At 45.4% G+C, this 14,777-nt stretch overlaps 1 protein-coding gene; it reads left to right on the forward strand.

The window, feature by feature from the left end:
* Positions 1–385: 385 nt before the first annotated feature.
* GSTUM_00006927001 (uncharacterized protein) lies at positions 386–4,106 on the forward strand. XM_002839046.2 has 6 exons: positions 386–2,282; positions 2,340–2,502; positions 2,560–3,175; positions 3,245–3,649; positions 3,709–3,809; positions 3,864–4,106. Exons 1-6 carry the CDS (start codon positions 1,121–1,123, stop codon positions 3,940–3,942), a joined length of 2,526 nt encoding a protein of 841 aa, XP_002839092.1. The 5' UTR covers positions 386–1,120; the 3' UTR covers positions 3,943–4,106.
* The last annotated feature ends 10,671 nt before the right edge of the window (positions 4,107–14,777 follow it).

The raw sequence follows: 14,777 nt of genomic DNA on the forward strand, positions 1-14,777 counted from the left end.
AACGGGGGGAGGCCTCGCTGAGCAGCGCTTTCTCCGCACAGTAAGCAGTAAGCGATCCTCCTCCACATAGCCTATTTTGGGATTCTGTGCGGCCCCTCAATGGCGATCGCGATAGGCAAGCTCTTCGCTTTCCAAGTCACTCTCATAAGGTGCCAGGATAATAAATTTATTGAATGTCACAAGGTTGCTGCACTGCACCCGCACCTCCCAATTGTGCGCGAAAACGACTTCCTAACCCAGCAGCCTAGCTCCAGTATTACCGGCGCACCAGGCACGATCACGATGGGACAGCAGTCTCCGGTAAGGTTATGGAATTTTGCATAAGGCGAAGCCTCTGTAAAACTCCGGTGAAAGCACATTTTGGACTATTTGCATAACATTCTGGGGTCCATTTTCAACAGCGGAGTCAGATAAGTTATGCTCTACTTGCAAGGAGAATTAACATCGCTGGGGGATGTCACCGCCTCCAGCTCGGCTCAGCAAAAATTTCTGACGAGCGTTTAATAGAGGCTTAAGACGTTCTACAGCCGCCCCGCCGCTGCCCTTCGGTACTACCGGCACCCCACCCGGTGTATGTACGAGTACAGAGGGCTCTATCGTACCAGCGGCTCCCCCTCTCAACCATAGCAGGAAGGATTGCGGCCAAGAGACCAACCCCGCTAGGGCCTCGAGGCCATGATACGAGTAGACTTCCAAAAAGAATACCGAGATGTGCTTTGAGGAGCACTTGGATAGGCTTTCCCTACTTGTGTTATACCGGTACTATATCATATTTCTGCTAAGCACAGAATTGATCGTCCATAAAACTTCACTTGGCTCTTCCCTATTCACCACTTGAAGTTTATTCCTAAGCCACGCCAAAGATGCGATGGAATCGGAGAGGAAAGAACCATTTTGCGGCTGAGTCAACATACCGGTATCACTGCTAGTGGCACCACACCACCCACCGTGAGGGTTCGCTAAGCGCAATTACCATCCGCAAGGCCCCAAACCTCGTCCTGGTTCAATTTATTTCGAGCCCCTGAAGGAAACGACCCAAACTATGATCATACACCGCGACATCCGTACTCGTCGGTAATAAAGAGAAACAAGTTCGCTTCTCACTTCCACGAACGCCGAGATGGATCCCGTGAGTTTTCTTAGTTTAGTTGCAGGCATCCCTGGTCTGTTTACTAGTTGTCTACAAGTCTACGATTTAATTTCAAGCGCCGCCTCCCATGGATCGGATTTCCAAGTTATGCTCTCTAAAGTTGATGTGGAGCACGCGAGGTTCATTCTCTGGGGAGGAACAGTGGGCTTGATCCAGAGTTCCGCATCATCAACGGGCTCAGCGTTCGATCCTCGAATTGTGCATCCGCATATACTCGAACCTGTCGCCAAAATTCTTTCATGCATCCAAAAATCTTTTGAGGACACCGAGAAGCTGAAGAAACGGTACGGGTTGGTAGCGGGTGGGGGGAAGTCATCATCACTTCCAAATGACTCCATCCAACTGTACGAGAGACCAACCCCTGCCTTCCTCTCCCTATCGATTTTCAAGGAAATCTACGAGCGACAGCAATTAGCAGGGGAGGAAATGCAAAAACAAAATTCGGTACTTAAAAAGGCTCGTTGGGCTATCGTAGATAAGGGAAGGTTTAGCACAGCCATCAACGACCTCAAGACCTTCAACGATAGTTTACATAGACTTCTTCCTGACGTTGAGTGGAAGACTCAAGAGCGCCTCCGGCAGGAGGTTCTAGCTAGCCAAGACGAGAATGTATTAAGATTGTTACAGCAGGCATCAGAGGGAAAACATACGGGTCTCAAGAGAGCGGCTACTACCAGACTTAATAGGCTTAATAGCAGGCATCAACCCCCTCAAATAGCTGCCCCGGAAGCTCATGAGCTCCCAGCTATCAACGATCGCGATTTTAGCAACCCTAGAATATGGGACGTCACCACAAGCCCCGGGTGGGCATCCGGCCAAGGCTCCTATGTGGAGGCTGACGGAGTAGAGAAGCCCAGATCAAAATCCTTCCCGAATGCTGCAACCTTGGCCGGCCCATGGGATCAGGGTGGCCATCCTAATTCTCCTGCAGAACTGCCGTCGAGCGGGTCGCCCATGGATATACGGGGATCAGCCAGGTCTCTTGGAGGACGAGGGCCGAGGGCAGAGCTAGAAATTTTCACCTCATCTCGAGCCACCGAGGGGGAAGCGCTGGATGGTCCAAAGTCACCAGATATTGTCTATTTGGCGGGGATGCATAACCTCTTGGATTTTCCTGATTATTTTTCGGGAGGTATTTGGGATTGTTTCTGTTATTTGTGGGTTTAAGTTTGCTGATGTGGCCCCGAAGAGATGACTCCGCCCCCGAATGATGCGATACCCGAGCTCAGCGCCGAAACTTTCAACCATGTTCATGTTCCTCCTAAGTCGGGCTACGCCACCTCCCCTCCTCTCACACCAAATCCAACAGAAGCTTTTTATATATGCATTGATTTCCAAGATAGCGGTACCAGGTGAGTTACCTGGCGCCTCAGAAGATATAGCTCCATTCCACTAAAGATTGGATCCAGGGCAGCTATAGCGCATTCATCGACCCCAAAAGACTCTGATGTAGTAGGTGGATGGCCCGATAATGATACCTGCGATTCCTACATCCAGAGTGCATGGGTCCCATCTGTGCTAGCATATGATAGGTCTGACGGTGGGTGCCAATGGGGGTATCAAGTCCAAGAATCGCAGGACCAAGCCGGCTGGTTTATTGCACACCTCCAAGGGGAGAAAACCGGTTTAATGACTTACCTTCGGCGACACGATAAGGCGCTCCGGGAGGCTTTAGAGGAGTACTTTTATCATCTGTTACGGCATTTGCTAGAGGCTGCTGAGAAGAAGTACGGGCGTGATATTTATATCAACTCGGGAATCGGGTGCGCGCTTATTGTGTCGAACAAGTGGGAGAACGGCGTCCGCACCCCGTTGAAGGATGCGGTTCAGAACGCGCTCCTTAGTTTAGGAATCAACTCGGACGTCGCACTTCAAGTTCATACTTCCTTGGCTGCTTCGTACATCTCCGCTAGACTCTTGACGCTGCATCTCGAGGAGAAAATTGGCACGGGTGGGAATTCCGTCGAGGGGAATGGAGGCTTATTCATGGTCTGCCACATAAGTGCCGAGGCGCGGAAATCAATTGTAACCAACCCTCCCTTTCCCTTCTTGCCACAAGTCTCCCAACAACTGCTGACCTCTAACTCCGACCAGACAATCCAGACCCTCCAAGGCCGGCCAACCCCAAGCCCCGAAGCCACAAATTACCGTCCCCCGCAATTCTCCTCGGTCGGGATGCAATTTGTCTTCAGGGAATTCGAAAAGTTGCTCGAACGCCATTACGAATACACCGGGATCCGCTCCCACAAGCTGTATGATAGTGTTCGGAAGAACTGGCTACGCGCCGTACAGGAGTTCTCGGGACGGCAGAATTCTGTTTGGATTTCGTGTCCTCACTACCCGAACTGCTATGAGTGCCATTGCGTGGGTGGGGAGTTGAGCATTACTAAGGGACAGATGGAGGGGATTCTGAATATCTTTTTCGCGGAAGTGTGTGCGCAGGTTCGGGAGGGGTTGAAGAAGGTGCCTGGGCAGGTGGGGGGGAGTAGAGCTTTTAAGGTTTGTCTAGATACTTGATGTCGTTATGGCTAGGGATGGTATACTAATGGGAGTGGTAGGGCATATATCTTTGTGGCGATTTGGGATCCGAGTGTAGCGCCATGTACGGATACCTTCGCAGAGAGCTACCGGAGCAGTCGATCTATCAACTTCCAAGGAGGTGAGTATCCATTGGCTAGTCTTGGTCTCGGGCGGTAGCTAACTGACCTCCCAGCGCAACTGAAGTTGCCACAGGAGCTACGGTGGCTGCGCTAAAACACAGGTCAAACCTCCCGATAAAAGCGATTTCGTGACATGTTGGTCCCGGTTAATGGCGTATGTTGAGTTGTATTGCATTTGGTCTCGCTGGGTGGGTTAGGAATCGGCGTTGGAGGTTGGATGATTTCTTGTGGGCTATGTAAACATGCTTGGTCAGATCGGCAGGATATGTGATATAACACTAGGCAATACAGAATTTCTTACGGTCCATGTAGTATTGTGATTGGGGACCGAAGCGCCAGGAGCGTAGCCAAAAGGCTGACTTAATATATTTCCATAGAGGCCGGTAGATAAATCCCTTGGCAGGTTCACTACTACGGAAATTTAAAAGAGAAGTCTATGTATTATATCTCCAAGAGTATGTCTTGTAAACCCTTTCTCCCAAGTCGTACAATCTCCTTCTAGACACGCCACTCACATTTCTCTCATACTTGTATGATATCATATTATGACAACCTCATCGGTGCCAGCCCCCTCACGCAGGCCGGGGGGTTCCTCCAACTCCGGGGCAAGTGTGTCGCCCCCTCCTGCGACCGACCATAATCCACCACTTTACTCTTCCACCGCCAAGCATTCTTCCACGCCATATGATAAATCCCCCCACAAGTCCAACCTGGACACCATCTCACAAAATGCAGCTCAAAAAATTCCCCCCTCCACTTCCCGGCAGTTCGGATCGGGAAAAAAGTATTGCTGCACGGGGTACAGTACGATACTCTACTCGTTAACGGCCAGACCACGGTGGCCGAGTGAGTTTCGATGAATTGCCCTTCCTTTCCGTTTTAGAGGCCGTGAGGCGTCACAGGCAGGTTTACCGGAATTACAACGTGTTCGGCGGGTCGGTCCCGTAGCATGGTGGAATGAATCAACCAGATTCGAGATGCGAGAGGGTTGTCAAATCGTGCTCTGATAATGCCTTGCATTACGGTGCTATGGGAAAGCGAGTACAATACGGTGAATTGTGGATGTGAGGTGCAGCGACGGGAAAATGGTACCTGGCGTTATGAAATTTAATGACGAGAAGTGGGGTGTTTTTCCGTGGGAGTCCTTTTCGTTGAGTGCTGATTGATTAAGATTTCTTGTAACGGGTTGGTCTTACATCGCCAATCTACAGAGATTGGGCCATTGCTTGACAGGTATTGGGATTGGACGTTGGTAGTATATGAGGGCTGTGCACAGGAGGGTGCTACTGATGAAGAGCAAAATTTGGCCTACAGTATTCCCACTCTCAATACTAGTGGTTAATTATGCGCCGGTATGATACTCTATTTAAAAACCTGAATCGGGCTACCTTCCCTCCTCGAGACGCGTGGTGTAACCCCCCGCTTGATTGCATGACCGTTGAGATCTGTAATATATATATTCTTTACACTAGACCGGATAGCGACGTCTGGTCAGTCTATAGCAAGTTGGAGCGTTGCATCGTATTGTGCCGGACTGACGCTAAGTATCCCCACAATTCTGGCCATATTTTAAGGCGAGTGATGGTCCGTGAGACAAGGCTGATCTGTAAATTTACTGTAAGCAAAATCCGCCGAGAGCGTTTCATTAATAATTACTATTAGTGTGTTCGAGTAATGATAAGGCCAGTTCTTGCTTGCGCAGCGCCAGAGCCCGACAAATTTCCACCCCCTCTGTAATCACTTTCTAGAGATTCCCTCGAACCCCGAGAAAAGTCATATTCTCAGTGCATACGATCCTTCTACCTATCACAGAAACCAGAAGCCGAGGGGCAACAAATATTGAAGTGGCTATCACCACGGGAACCACATCAACGCCATCAGGGTGTGCGAACCGAGCGACCTGATGGAGTGGGAAACTAGGCTCTAGAAACCAACGAGTTCAGAAGATAACGTGATATGAAAAATGGTTGCGTTGAGCTAGAGTTTTTCTGTTCCGGGGATCCGGGGGTGGGAAAGACGTATCTCGGGTGGGAAGGGATCTTCTCTCGGGAAAGGCAATTCAGATGTCTGTCACCGGCCATCAGCAAATAATGGTTCTCTGGTTATTGACAGTCTATGCGATCAGACTGGGTAGGGGAAATGAATGGCATTGGTATCGTGGGACTCTACCACTATTTCCTTACCCAGCAAGAACATCCCACCAAAAATATGCTAGGCGTCATCCTCAAGCAATTCAACAGCAGGGGGGGATCCCGGAGCATATACGGGGTGCTTTTGGGAAGGCCAAAAAAGAGTTTGGCGGCCGGGCCTCTGACTTCCTGATGTGGTACAAACTCTGAAGTAGACTATTGCTCCGCTGCTTGGAGCATTCATATGAATCGAAACCTTAGACGGATCCATCCCGAGGCACATACGGGAGTTCCTTGGGTCGCTGCGCGAAATTGCCCGGGTGTCACCGAGCACCCGGGTATTCCTTACCGGGAGGCCCCATATCAACGACGAAATCATGGAATATTAGCAAGGTGGTTAGGACACCTGTCAGTCCTACCCAGGGTGGTACCAAGAGTTATCTGGAGATAAGGCTGGGCGGTGACCCTGATCCCGATGCAATGGACGACGAATTGCGAGCCGATATTATGCGAGTCATTCCGGAGAAGATTTCATCAAGCTTCTTTCTTCTCTGATGGAGACCAATCCCACCCAGGATTGCATCGATGTTTAGAGAATAAAGAAGGAAACTAGACACCATGAATGAATAATGACTCGTTTGTATGAGAGTTTACCTGATATTCTTGCTTACACTCCTGAGATGGCGAGAGGGGAGTGTCTGAGCAGTGCTAATGCGACAACAATATCAAGAGTGAGATCACAGCAAGGAGGCAGGTCAAAACTCGGTTTAGAATTTCTAATATGGGCATCACATTCCGAGCGCCGTTACACGTCGATGAGTTATGCTATGCCCTGGGGTAGAAAAAGGATCTACCGACTTGAATATTTGAAATTTTCCTGCGATACAAACACTGCTAGCATACTCTCTGAGGCTTGTCACGGCCGGTAACTCCACGTCTACCGTCCGCGCTATCCACTACACTCTCCGAGAGTACCTCTCCCATGATCCCAACTTGTTCCTTAAGCCTCGCTGGATGATCGCGGAGGTCTCCTTGAGTTTCCATGAGCATGTTCTCAATTTTCGCCATGTCAAGAGCCTTCCCCCTACCCTCTGTTGGGTCCCATCAAGCATCCCTTTTGTCTAATATGCTTCCTGTTAATGGGGTACACATTCTAGACGGGAGAAAACTAAAAAGGTGAAAACACTTGCATCGAGACTACTCGGTGGATACGATAAGCACATATCCCTGAAGATACTGTTATTGGATGGGGTGGGCGATGGGGACCACCTCCCCGATCAGGAAGACCCCAAGGCGTTCAAGGAGCTTCATGGTGCCGCATACCCCGGATGCTAGATGGTGGGTGCATTGTTGGAAGATGCGGATTGACGAGTTACTCCAGATGTCAAACCTTCCGATCATTCCCTTGGAATATCTCTTTATCCCATTTGTTCCCACAATCCTCCCATCCCGTTTCGAGTTTCCCGTTATCATATTATTCAGACCTTATTTGACCAATTTTGTATATATCTGTGGTCCGCTAGTAATTTTCTATACCTCTTCCTCTCTTCATATACCCCTTTTTGATTTAAATTCTACTCACCCTTACTGGGCCAAGTTATTCCATGTCCGTCCATGATTCCGTTTGTCTATGTATTATTGCATATCCTAGACACCAACTAAGTTGCACTATTAGAAGAGGGGCGGATGGAAGCTTCATAGTTATAGACAAAAACCAGACCCAAGCACACATACTGTATGATACTAGGTATAGAGGGCAAGTCTACCGAGCTTTCCCTACCTACGGTAGTTCTATGTCATTTTAACCACACAGAGAACAGTGCTTGTTCGCCAAGAGATCTACGATACAGAACCACACCTTTGTTACGGTTGCAAAAAAAAAAACTCCACAAGCGAGGGAGTAGCATCGACACAAGAAAAACACTAAAGCAAGGCAATCAAGTCATAGAAAGTTATTCGGATAGTTGGCCCCAAGACAGGCACTAATAGTCTGAAGGTGTTCAATTCCTTTATCCATGAGCGGACCCGCAAGCAAAATCTGTTGCTGAACTGGAGCCCCCACCACCAGCAGTGCTATAAATACCGTATCATACGGTAATTGGACCAGCACATATTTGTGCAACACCAAGGCCTTATGTTTCCACCCCCTATCTCCCCACCTCGAGAGATCCCCCCGAGCGCCAACAGAAGTCAAACTCTCACTGCACACGATCCCTCTCTATCTCACAGGAACAAAAAAGGAATTTTCTCAGATAATAGACTCTAGCACAGATGTCGTCAGAGCACCAGCAGGTCACCAGCAATATCAACTCTTTTAATCCGTTGACGAGCGAATTCCACAACAGAATTGTCAACTGGTTGACTGTCATAGACACTGAGCAACAAATTTTGAAGTGGCTATCGCCACTAGAACCACAGCAGCGGCACCAATGTGTTCGGACCGAGCGACTCGATGGAGTGGGAAACTGGGTACTAGAAACCAACGAGTTCAGAAAATGGCGTGATATGGAAGATGGTAGCGTTGAGCCAGCATTGTTCTGTTACGGAAATCCTGGGGTGGGAAAAACATATCTCACGTAGGAAGGGCTCTTCTCGGGAGAAAGGCAATACAGAAGTGACTAACGACCAACAAATAATAGCTCCTTAGTCATTGAAAGTTTATGCAATCAGGCTCAGGGAAAAGATATTCCCATCACGGGACTCTACTGCGATTTCCTTACACAGCAGGAACAGTCCACCGCAAATATGCTGGGAGCCATCCTCAAGCAGCTTATAAACAAGGGAGAAATCCCGGAGCATATACGGGAGGCGTTTCGGAAGGCCAAAAAAGAGTTTGGCGGCCAAGGCCTCCGACTTCCCGATATGGTAGAAACTCTGAAGAAGACTATTGCACAGTTGCCGGGGGTATTTATCTGCATCGACGCCTTAGATGAACCCGCTCCGAAGCGCCGACGGGAGCTCCTTGAGTCACTGTGTGAGATTGTTCGAGTATCACCAAACACGCGAATATTTGTTGGAAATTAAGTTATTCTTTTCCTATCCGGTGATGGGGCTGTGTTGGTCATGTGACACAGTCACATGACTGAGTATATATGCTATTATATTCTAGCATCTTCTAGAGATTTCCTTGGTATGGTGCAGTGCTTGTGTAATGATAAAGGGGTACATAAAGGGCAGGTTCAGCCCTGTTCTTAGAGAGAGTGCGCAAGTTTGGATTAATTTTTAAGTCTTCAGATTTTATTGTGGTTATCATTGTTACTTCGTTATTACAACAGTTAGTACAATAGATACAAATATTTTCAAGTTATGAGCTGTAATGATCCCCCTTCTGATGGTTAGTTCTTGGTGACGGGGAATCATACTTCTCTTCTTCTTTCTTCTTCTCACCTAACAATAGTACTAGGTCTCTGCTTACATTACCGATAGTACTAGACCTTTATCTTCTATTGAGAATGCCTATCGTAAGCTTTCTCTAACTCTCTTTCTTGAAGAGTATTCTTATTGTAGTAGCAATAAAGATAGTGATAATGATAAAGAGTGTAAAGGTGTTATATATTCGTTAAAGTAATAAGTAGGGAAAGTACTTAGAACAAAGTGTGAAGAACCAATCCTTCTCGGCCATACTAGCCGCCTTATATAGTGTTCTTCCCACTCCAAGTCATGTGACCCAAAGTAGTCACATGTACGAAATCAAATCATAACAAACCAATCATATGACCAAAGTGGTTACATGTGCAAAACCCATCACGTCGTAGCAAGGTCATGTGCAAAATACTCATAAACCAATCATAATGCAATAAATAAGTTAAATAACCTAAAGTGGTCATACGCATGAAACCCATGACCTTATAACGAGGTTATGTGTGAAACATAAATCGTGTTCACAAGGCATACCTGCAAGGCATACTTGCAGGGCACACTCAGCAAGTGCACGTCCTATGACTTATAATCGAGTCATGTGCGAAACATAACAAATCAAAACCTAAACAAGTTATATGACTAAAGTAGTCATATGAGCAAAACAATAACATACCTATGAGTTATTATCATGAGTTATGTAAAAAGGTTTTGCATGCCAAGCCATATTCATGACATTAGTCCCTCTCCTCCTAACCTTAAGTCCCATGATATAACGTGTTCGCAAGGTACTAGTCACATTATCGGTAAATAGTATAATAGTTGGCAGGTGGCCTGCTCTACCAGAGAGAAGGTGAGAGCTGAGAACTAAAGGAGATTTCGAAGGTGTACTGGGAAACAAAGAAGTAACAGTTTAACCAACTATGTTGAAATACTGTCTGTCGAAGTCTACCTTTTCCATCGTGGAATCACGCGGTCTTTATATACACAAATCTTGTTCATATCTAGCATGAATGAAACTAATCAAAGGTATCAAGCGATACTCTTTGGTAAAACAAACCAAGTATTAGTACGATACTTAAAACAAAACATAAAACAAAATAAGTATCAAAGGATACTTAAAACAAACCAAGTATTAAAGTAATACTTAAAACAAACCATAAAATAAAACTAAGTATCAAACGATACTTAAAACAAACCAAATATCAAAGCAATACTTAAAACAAAATATAAAACAAAACTAAGTCTCAAATGATACTTAAAACAAACTAAGTATCAAAGCGATACTTAAAACAAAACATAAAATAAAACCAATAACCAAGTACCTGTACCAGTTATGTTCCCCAAAATAAAACAAATGCTTAAATAAACAATACCTAATAATCATCAAAAGCGGAGTCTGAGAAACTAAAAGCCTCAGTTTCCGCTATAAGTTCTTTATTATAAATGTCACCAGGGACTGGAGGAAATCTTAAGAAAACATTGAGACTCAAAGAAATACAGATCACAGTAGTCACGAATATCAGATTCATGCTGTACATCTACTCAAGCATTATTACAATTAGGATAGTAGTCCACCCAAAAGATAGCGAAGTAGTCTTCAAGTTGGATAATATCGCAGTTCAACAACTGTCCAAAAATCTGTTGTCACAGCCTCACATTAAGTTCCACATAGTTTGATATCGTAATAGTATTCAGATGGTAGATGGTGATCAGAAAAGGTTGTCAAGAGCCTGCTCCATATGCTGATTTTCCTCATCGCTGCTTTTGAATTCTGACTCAAAGTATGGTGCCTAAAACCCATCCCTAGCTTCGAGTTCAATCTGCCATCGCTGGGTTTCTGGCATCGTTGGTGTCCAGCACATTGTGATGTAATTGATTGTTGGAGGAAGGCATTCGTCTGGCATGTTGTCTTTCCACCATTCGTTCACCCTATCCATAGCGTATTCCAGTCCTTCTAGTGGTTCCCAGCTGTTTTCGCTCATTGGATATTCTTTCTATTTGACCAGGAACTGATTATTCCCATGTCAAAGGCAGTGGTCTCGGATTTCTTCAAATTCCCATTTATTCTTCCTCTCAATGATGATAGGTGCACGTCGAGAGTGGATTCTTCCAGGGAACTTGGAGCCGTCATTTCGGTGGAACAGTTTGACAGCAGAGACATGGAAAAAGGACAGTATTGTGGTAGTATATGCATGCATCCATCTGAACAGTGTAGTTTTCTGTATGCTCATCAAAGGATAAGACCTTGAAAGGTCCTCGCCAGCGCAGTTGTAGTTTCTTGCTGAGTCCAACATTGGTAATAAACATGTTTCCATACACCAAAACAATATCACCTGGTGGAATAGGAATATGCTTGCACTATCACTTTTGAGCTGTAGTAGTACTCTGGAATTGGGCAGCTTTAGCAGCTTAGAAAGCATCATTCTGGATAGCTAGATGGCGGTTTAAGTGGTTATCAGAGGCGGAGATTGAGCAATTCTTGAATAGGGTTGTAGGTAGGGGAGGGTATTGGCAGTCAAAGACTGCCTTGTATGGAGACATTCCCAAGGTATCTGGATATCCGGCGTTAATATATGTGGCGAGCTCAGTGAGGGCTGGTTCTCAGTTGGTCAGTTATTCATTGATCATATTCCCAATTCCGGTCTTGACTTCGCAGATCTTTCGTTCTACTTATCCTTAGTCTCATGATGTTCAGGAGCGGCCATTATATGGTTGATTCCAAGGGAGGTCAATGTTTGTTTCCAGAATCTGGCGGTGAAATGGGGGTCAGCATCACTGACAATAAATAATAGGTACCCATGGGGGGTAAATAGGTATCGCTGGAGGTTATTCCAGGTGTCTTTAGAGGAGTGGGTAACCTTCATCGGTATGAGCTATGTGTATCCAGAAAACTGATCCACTGCTACCAAGATAGTGTCATATCCGGCGGACTTGTTGAATGGTCCTGTGAAATCAGTGGCAAAGGATTCGAATATTTCGCAGGGTAATTGAAGGGTCTGTGCTTTCCCTTCAGGAAGTTGTGTTTGTTCCATATTTACTTGACAGAGTTCACATTATTTGATGAAATCGTCAAAGTCCTTTCGCATTTCAGGTCAGTAAACATATTCCAAGGCATATTGAAGGTTGCAGTCTGCACTATTGTGGCCTTTGTTGTGGATTTCGGTAATGACATATTCCCTAATGGTCATTCCATTGAATATATAGCCTTTTGGGATGTATAGGCAATGTTCACCATAATGGGTACTGGTATAGACCATTCCATTGGATATGTTGTAGGGGGCGAGATCTCCATGTCTGGAGCTATCTATAGCTTTGAAATACATTGGGTCATAGCAGTCTCCTGCTATCATTTGGCTTCGGAAAGAGGAGGTTAATTGCTCTGTAGTTGATTTAACATCTCGTTCATCCTCAATGAGGGATCCTCTTGTTTGTTCAATAGGGTTTTTCCCCTCTTCAAAGGTTTCGTAGAGCTGTCGGCGGTGCTCAGGAATCATGGGAGGCAAGACAGAAATGATAGTTTCATTGTTGTATACTCGTAAAGCTCCACTATACAGTGGTTGTGAATTGAATATGGGTGACGAGGATGGTGGTGCTGACTGCGGAGAGTGTAGGTAAGATATTGCATCTACGTAGACGGCTGCTTGTTCGAGTTCTTCATGACCTTAGTATTGTCTTGGAGTGGGATTAAGGCTAAGGAGGGGTTGGATAGATTCATCATTAACTTCATCCATCATCTCTTAGCCCCTTCTGCAGGGTCGAAACCAGTATTTCTGGAATCATCAACTGAAGTATAATACGGTTGCTGGTATCTGTTGCCGAATTTAATTTCAGTCTAGTGAAAGGGGTAGGTATCAAGGTAACAGGGAAACTAGAGGAGTCTGCTTTGTTCAAGCTCGTGAGGAGGTGTACTGCAGAGGGTGCAATCATCTTTCCATTCATCATCGATTTCTTTTTCTCATTCTGTTCCAGCAGCTCTGTACATGGTATAAGAGAAAGGATTGGAGGGAGAGGCAGTACTAGTGTGGGCCAATGATGGTTCTTATTCATAGGAGGTGTCATCAGAGGTATCTTCACTTTGTCTTGTATGGTCATAGACAAGACAAGGGTCTGTGAGCTCTTGGTTTTCATATAGGCGGGAGAGAGCATCAGCTAAATAGTTGGTTCTTCCAGGGGTATAGATGATTTTTGCATCGTATTTGCTGATTTCTCCTATCCATTGTGTTCTTCTCCTTCTAGGGACTTTTTCCATCTTAAGATTAGTGAGAGGTTAGTGGTCAGTAACAATGGTGAAGGCATTTCCCATCAGGATGTGGTTGAATGGGGGAACAGCATTGATCACTGCAAGGGCTTCCTTGTTTGTGGTTCCATAGTTTATCTGTGAATTATTAAACTTCCTAATGTGTAATGCCACTGGTCTTGCCATTTCATGCGAAGCTTCTTATCTAACTCATGCTCCAACTCCAACATCTGATCCATCAGTAATCAGCCATATTGGGTCTAGATTACTGTCACGAATGTGGCTTGGCAGGAAAAAGGTTTTCACGTGACACATAGTTATGAGTCACAGGTATGTTATCATTTCACACATATGACTCATTCGAGTCATATGATTTGTTATGTGTGAGATTTGTAATGCTTTCGCACTTGGCTCAAATATGAGTCATTGGACGTGCGCCTGGCGAATGTGCCTTGCAAGTGTGCCTTGCCAGTATGCCTTGCGCATATGATTTATGTTTCACATATGACCTCATTATGAGGTCATGGGTTTCACGCATATGACTCAGTCCAGTCATATGACTTGTTTATTGTATTATGATTGGTTTATGAGTTTTGCACACGACCTCGTTATGAGTTCATGGGTTTTGAGCATGTGACAATCTTGATCACATGATTAGTTTGTTATGATTTGATTTCGCACATGTGACCACTTTGGGTCACATGACTATGGGCGGGAAGAACACTATATAAGGAGGCCGATGCAGCCGAGGAGGATAGGTTCCTTACGCTTTGTTTTAAGTACTTTTCCTACTTATTACTTTAACGAATATAAAACACCTTTACAATCTTTATCTTTATTGTAACGTTATTGTTACGCCAAGAAAAGTTCTTCACGAAGAAGAGTTAGAGAAAGCTTATGATAGGCGTTCCCGATAGAAGACAGAGGTCTTGTACTATCGGTAACGTAGGCAGAGGCCTAGTACTATTATAAGACAAAGAATAGAGAAGAAAGAGCAGAGAAGTATCATTCCCCATCACCAAGAACTAACCATCCAAGAAGGGATCGTTACAATTACTGTATTCGATTGGCCGTATAACATTGACATTCTTAATCACTTTCTTAATGTTGGCAAATACTTGATTATGGGTATGGGTCAAGACAAATTCCGCATTGCCAGTAAGGTCTGTGAGTAGTGTTGTCACAGTAGTATGGTATGGTAGAAACTGGGAGATATAGTTGACTAGTCCAAAGAATTGCAT

This window comes from Tuber melanosporum (genome assembly GCF_000151645.1).
Source record: "Tuber melanosporum whole genome shotgun sequence assembly, scaffold_3, strain Mel28".
In the NCBI taxonomy this organism is placed as follows: Eukaryota; Fungi; Ascomycota; class Pezizomycetes; order Pezizales; family Tuberaceae; genus Tuber; species Tuber melanosporum.

What these genes read in the sequence shown, in the direction of transcription:
- GSTUM_00006927001 (XM_002839046.2), top strand. Translation starts at nt 1,121, where the DNA reads ATGGATCCCGTGAGTTTTCTTAGTTTAGTTGCAGGCATCCCTGGTCTG. An exon ending in CCGAGGCGCGGAAATCAATT is followed by an intron (nt 3,176 to 3,244) that starts GTAACCAACCCT and finishes AACTCCGACCAG; the next exon opens with ACAATCCAGACCCTCCAAGG. An exon ending in GGGGGAGTAGAGCTTTTAAG is followed by an intron (nt 3,650 to 3,708) that starts GTTTGTCTAGAT and finishes TGGGAGTGGTAG; the next exon opens with GGCATATATCTTTGTGGCGA.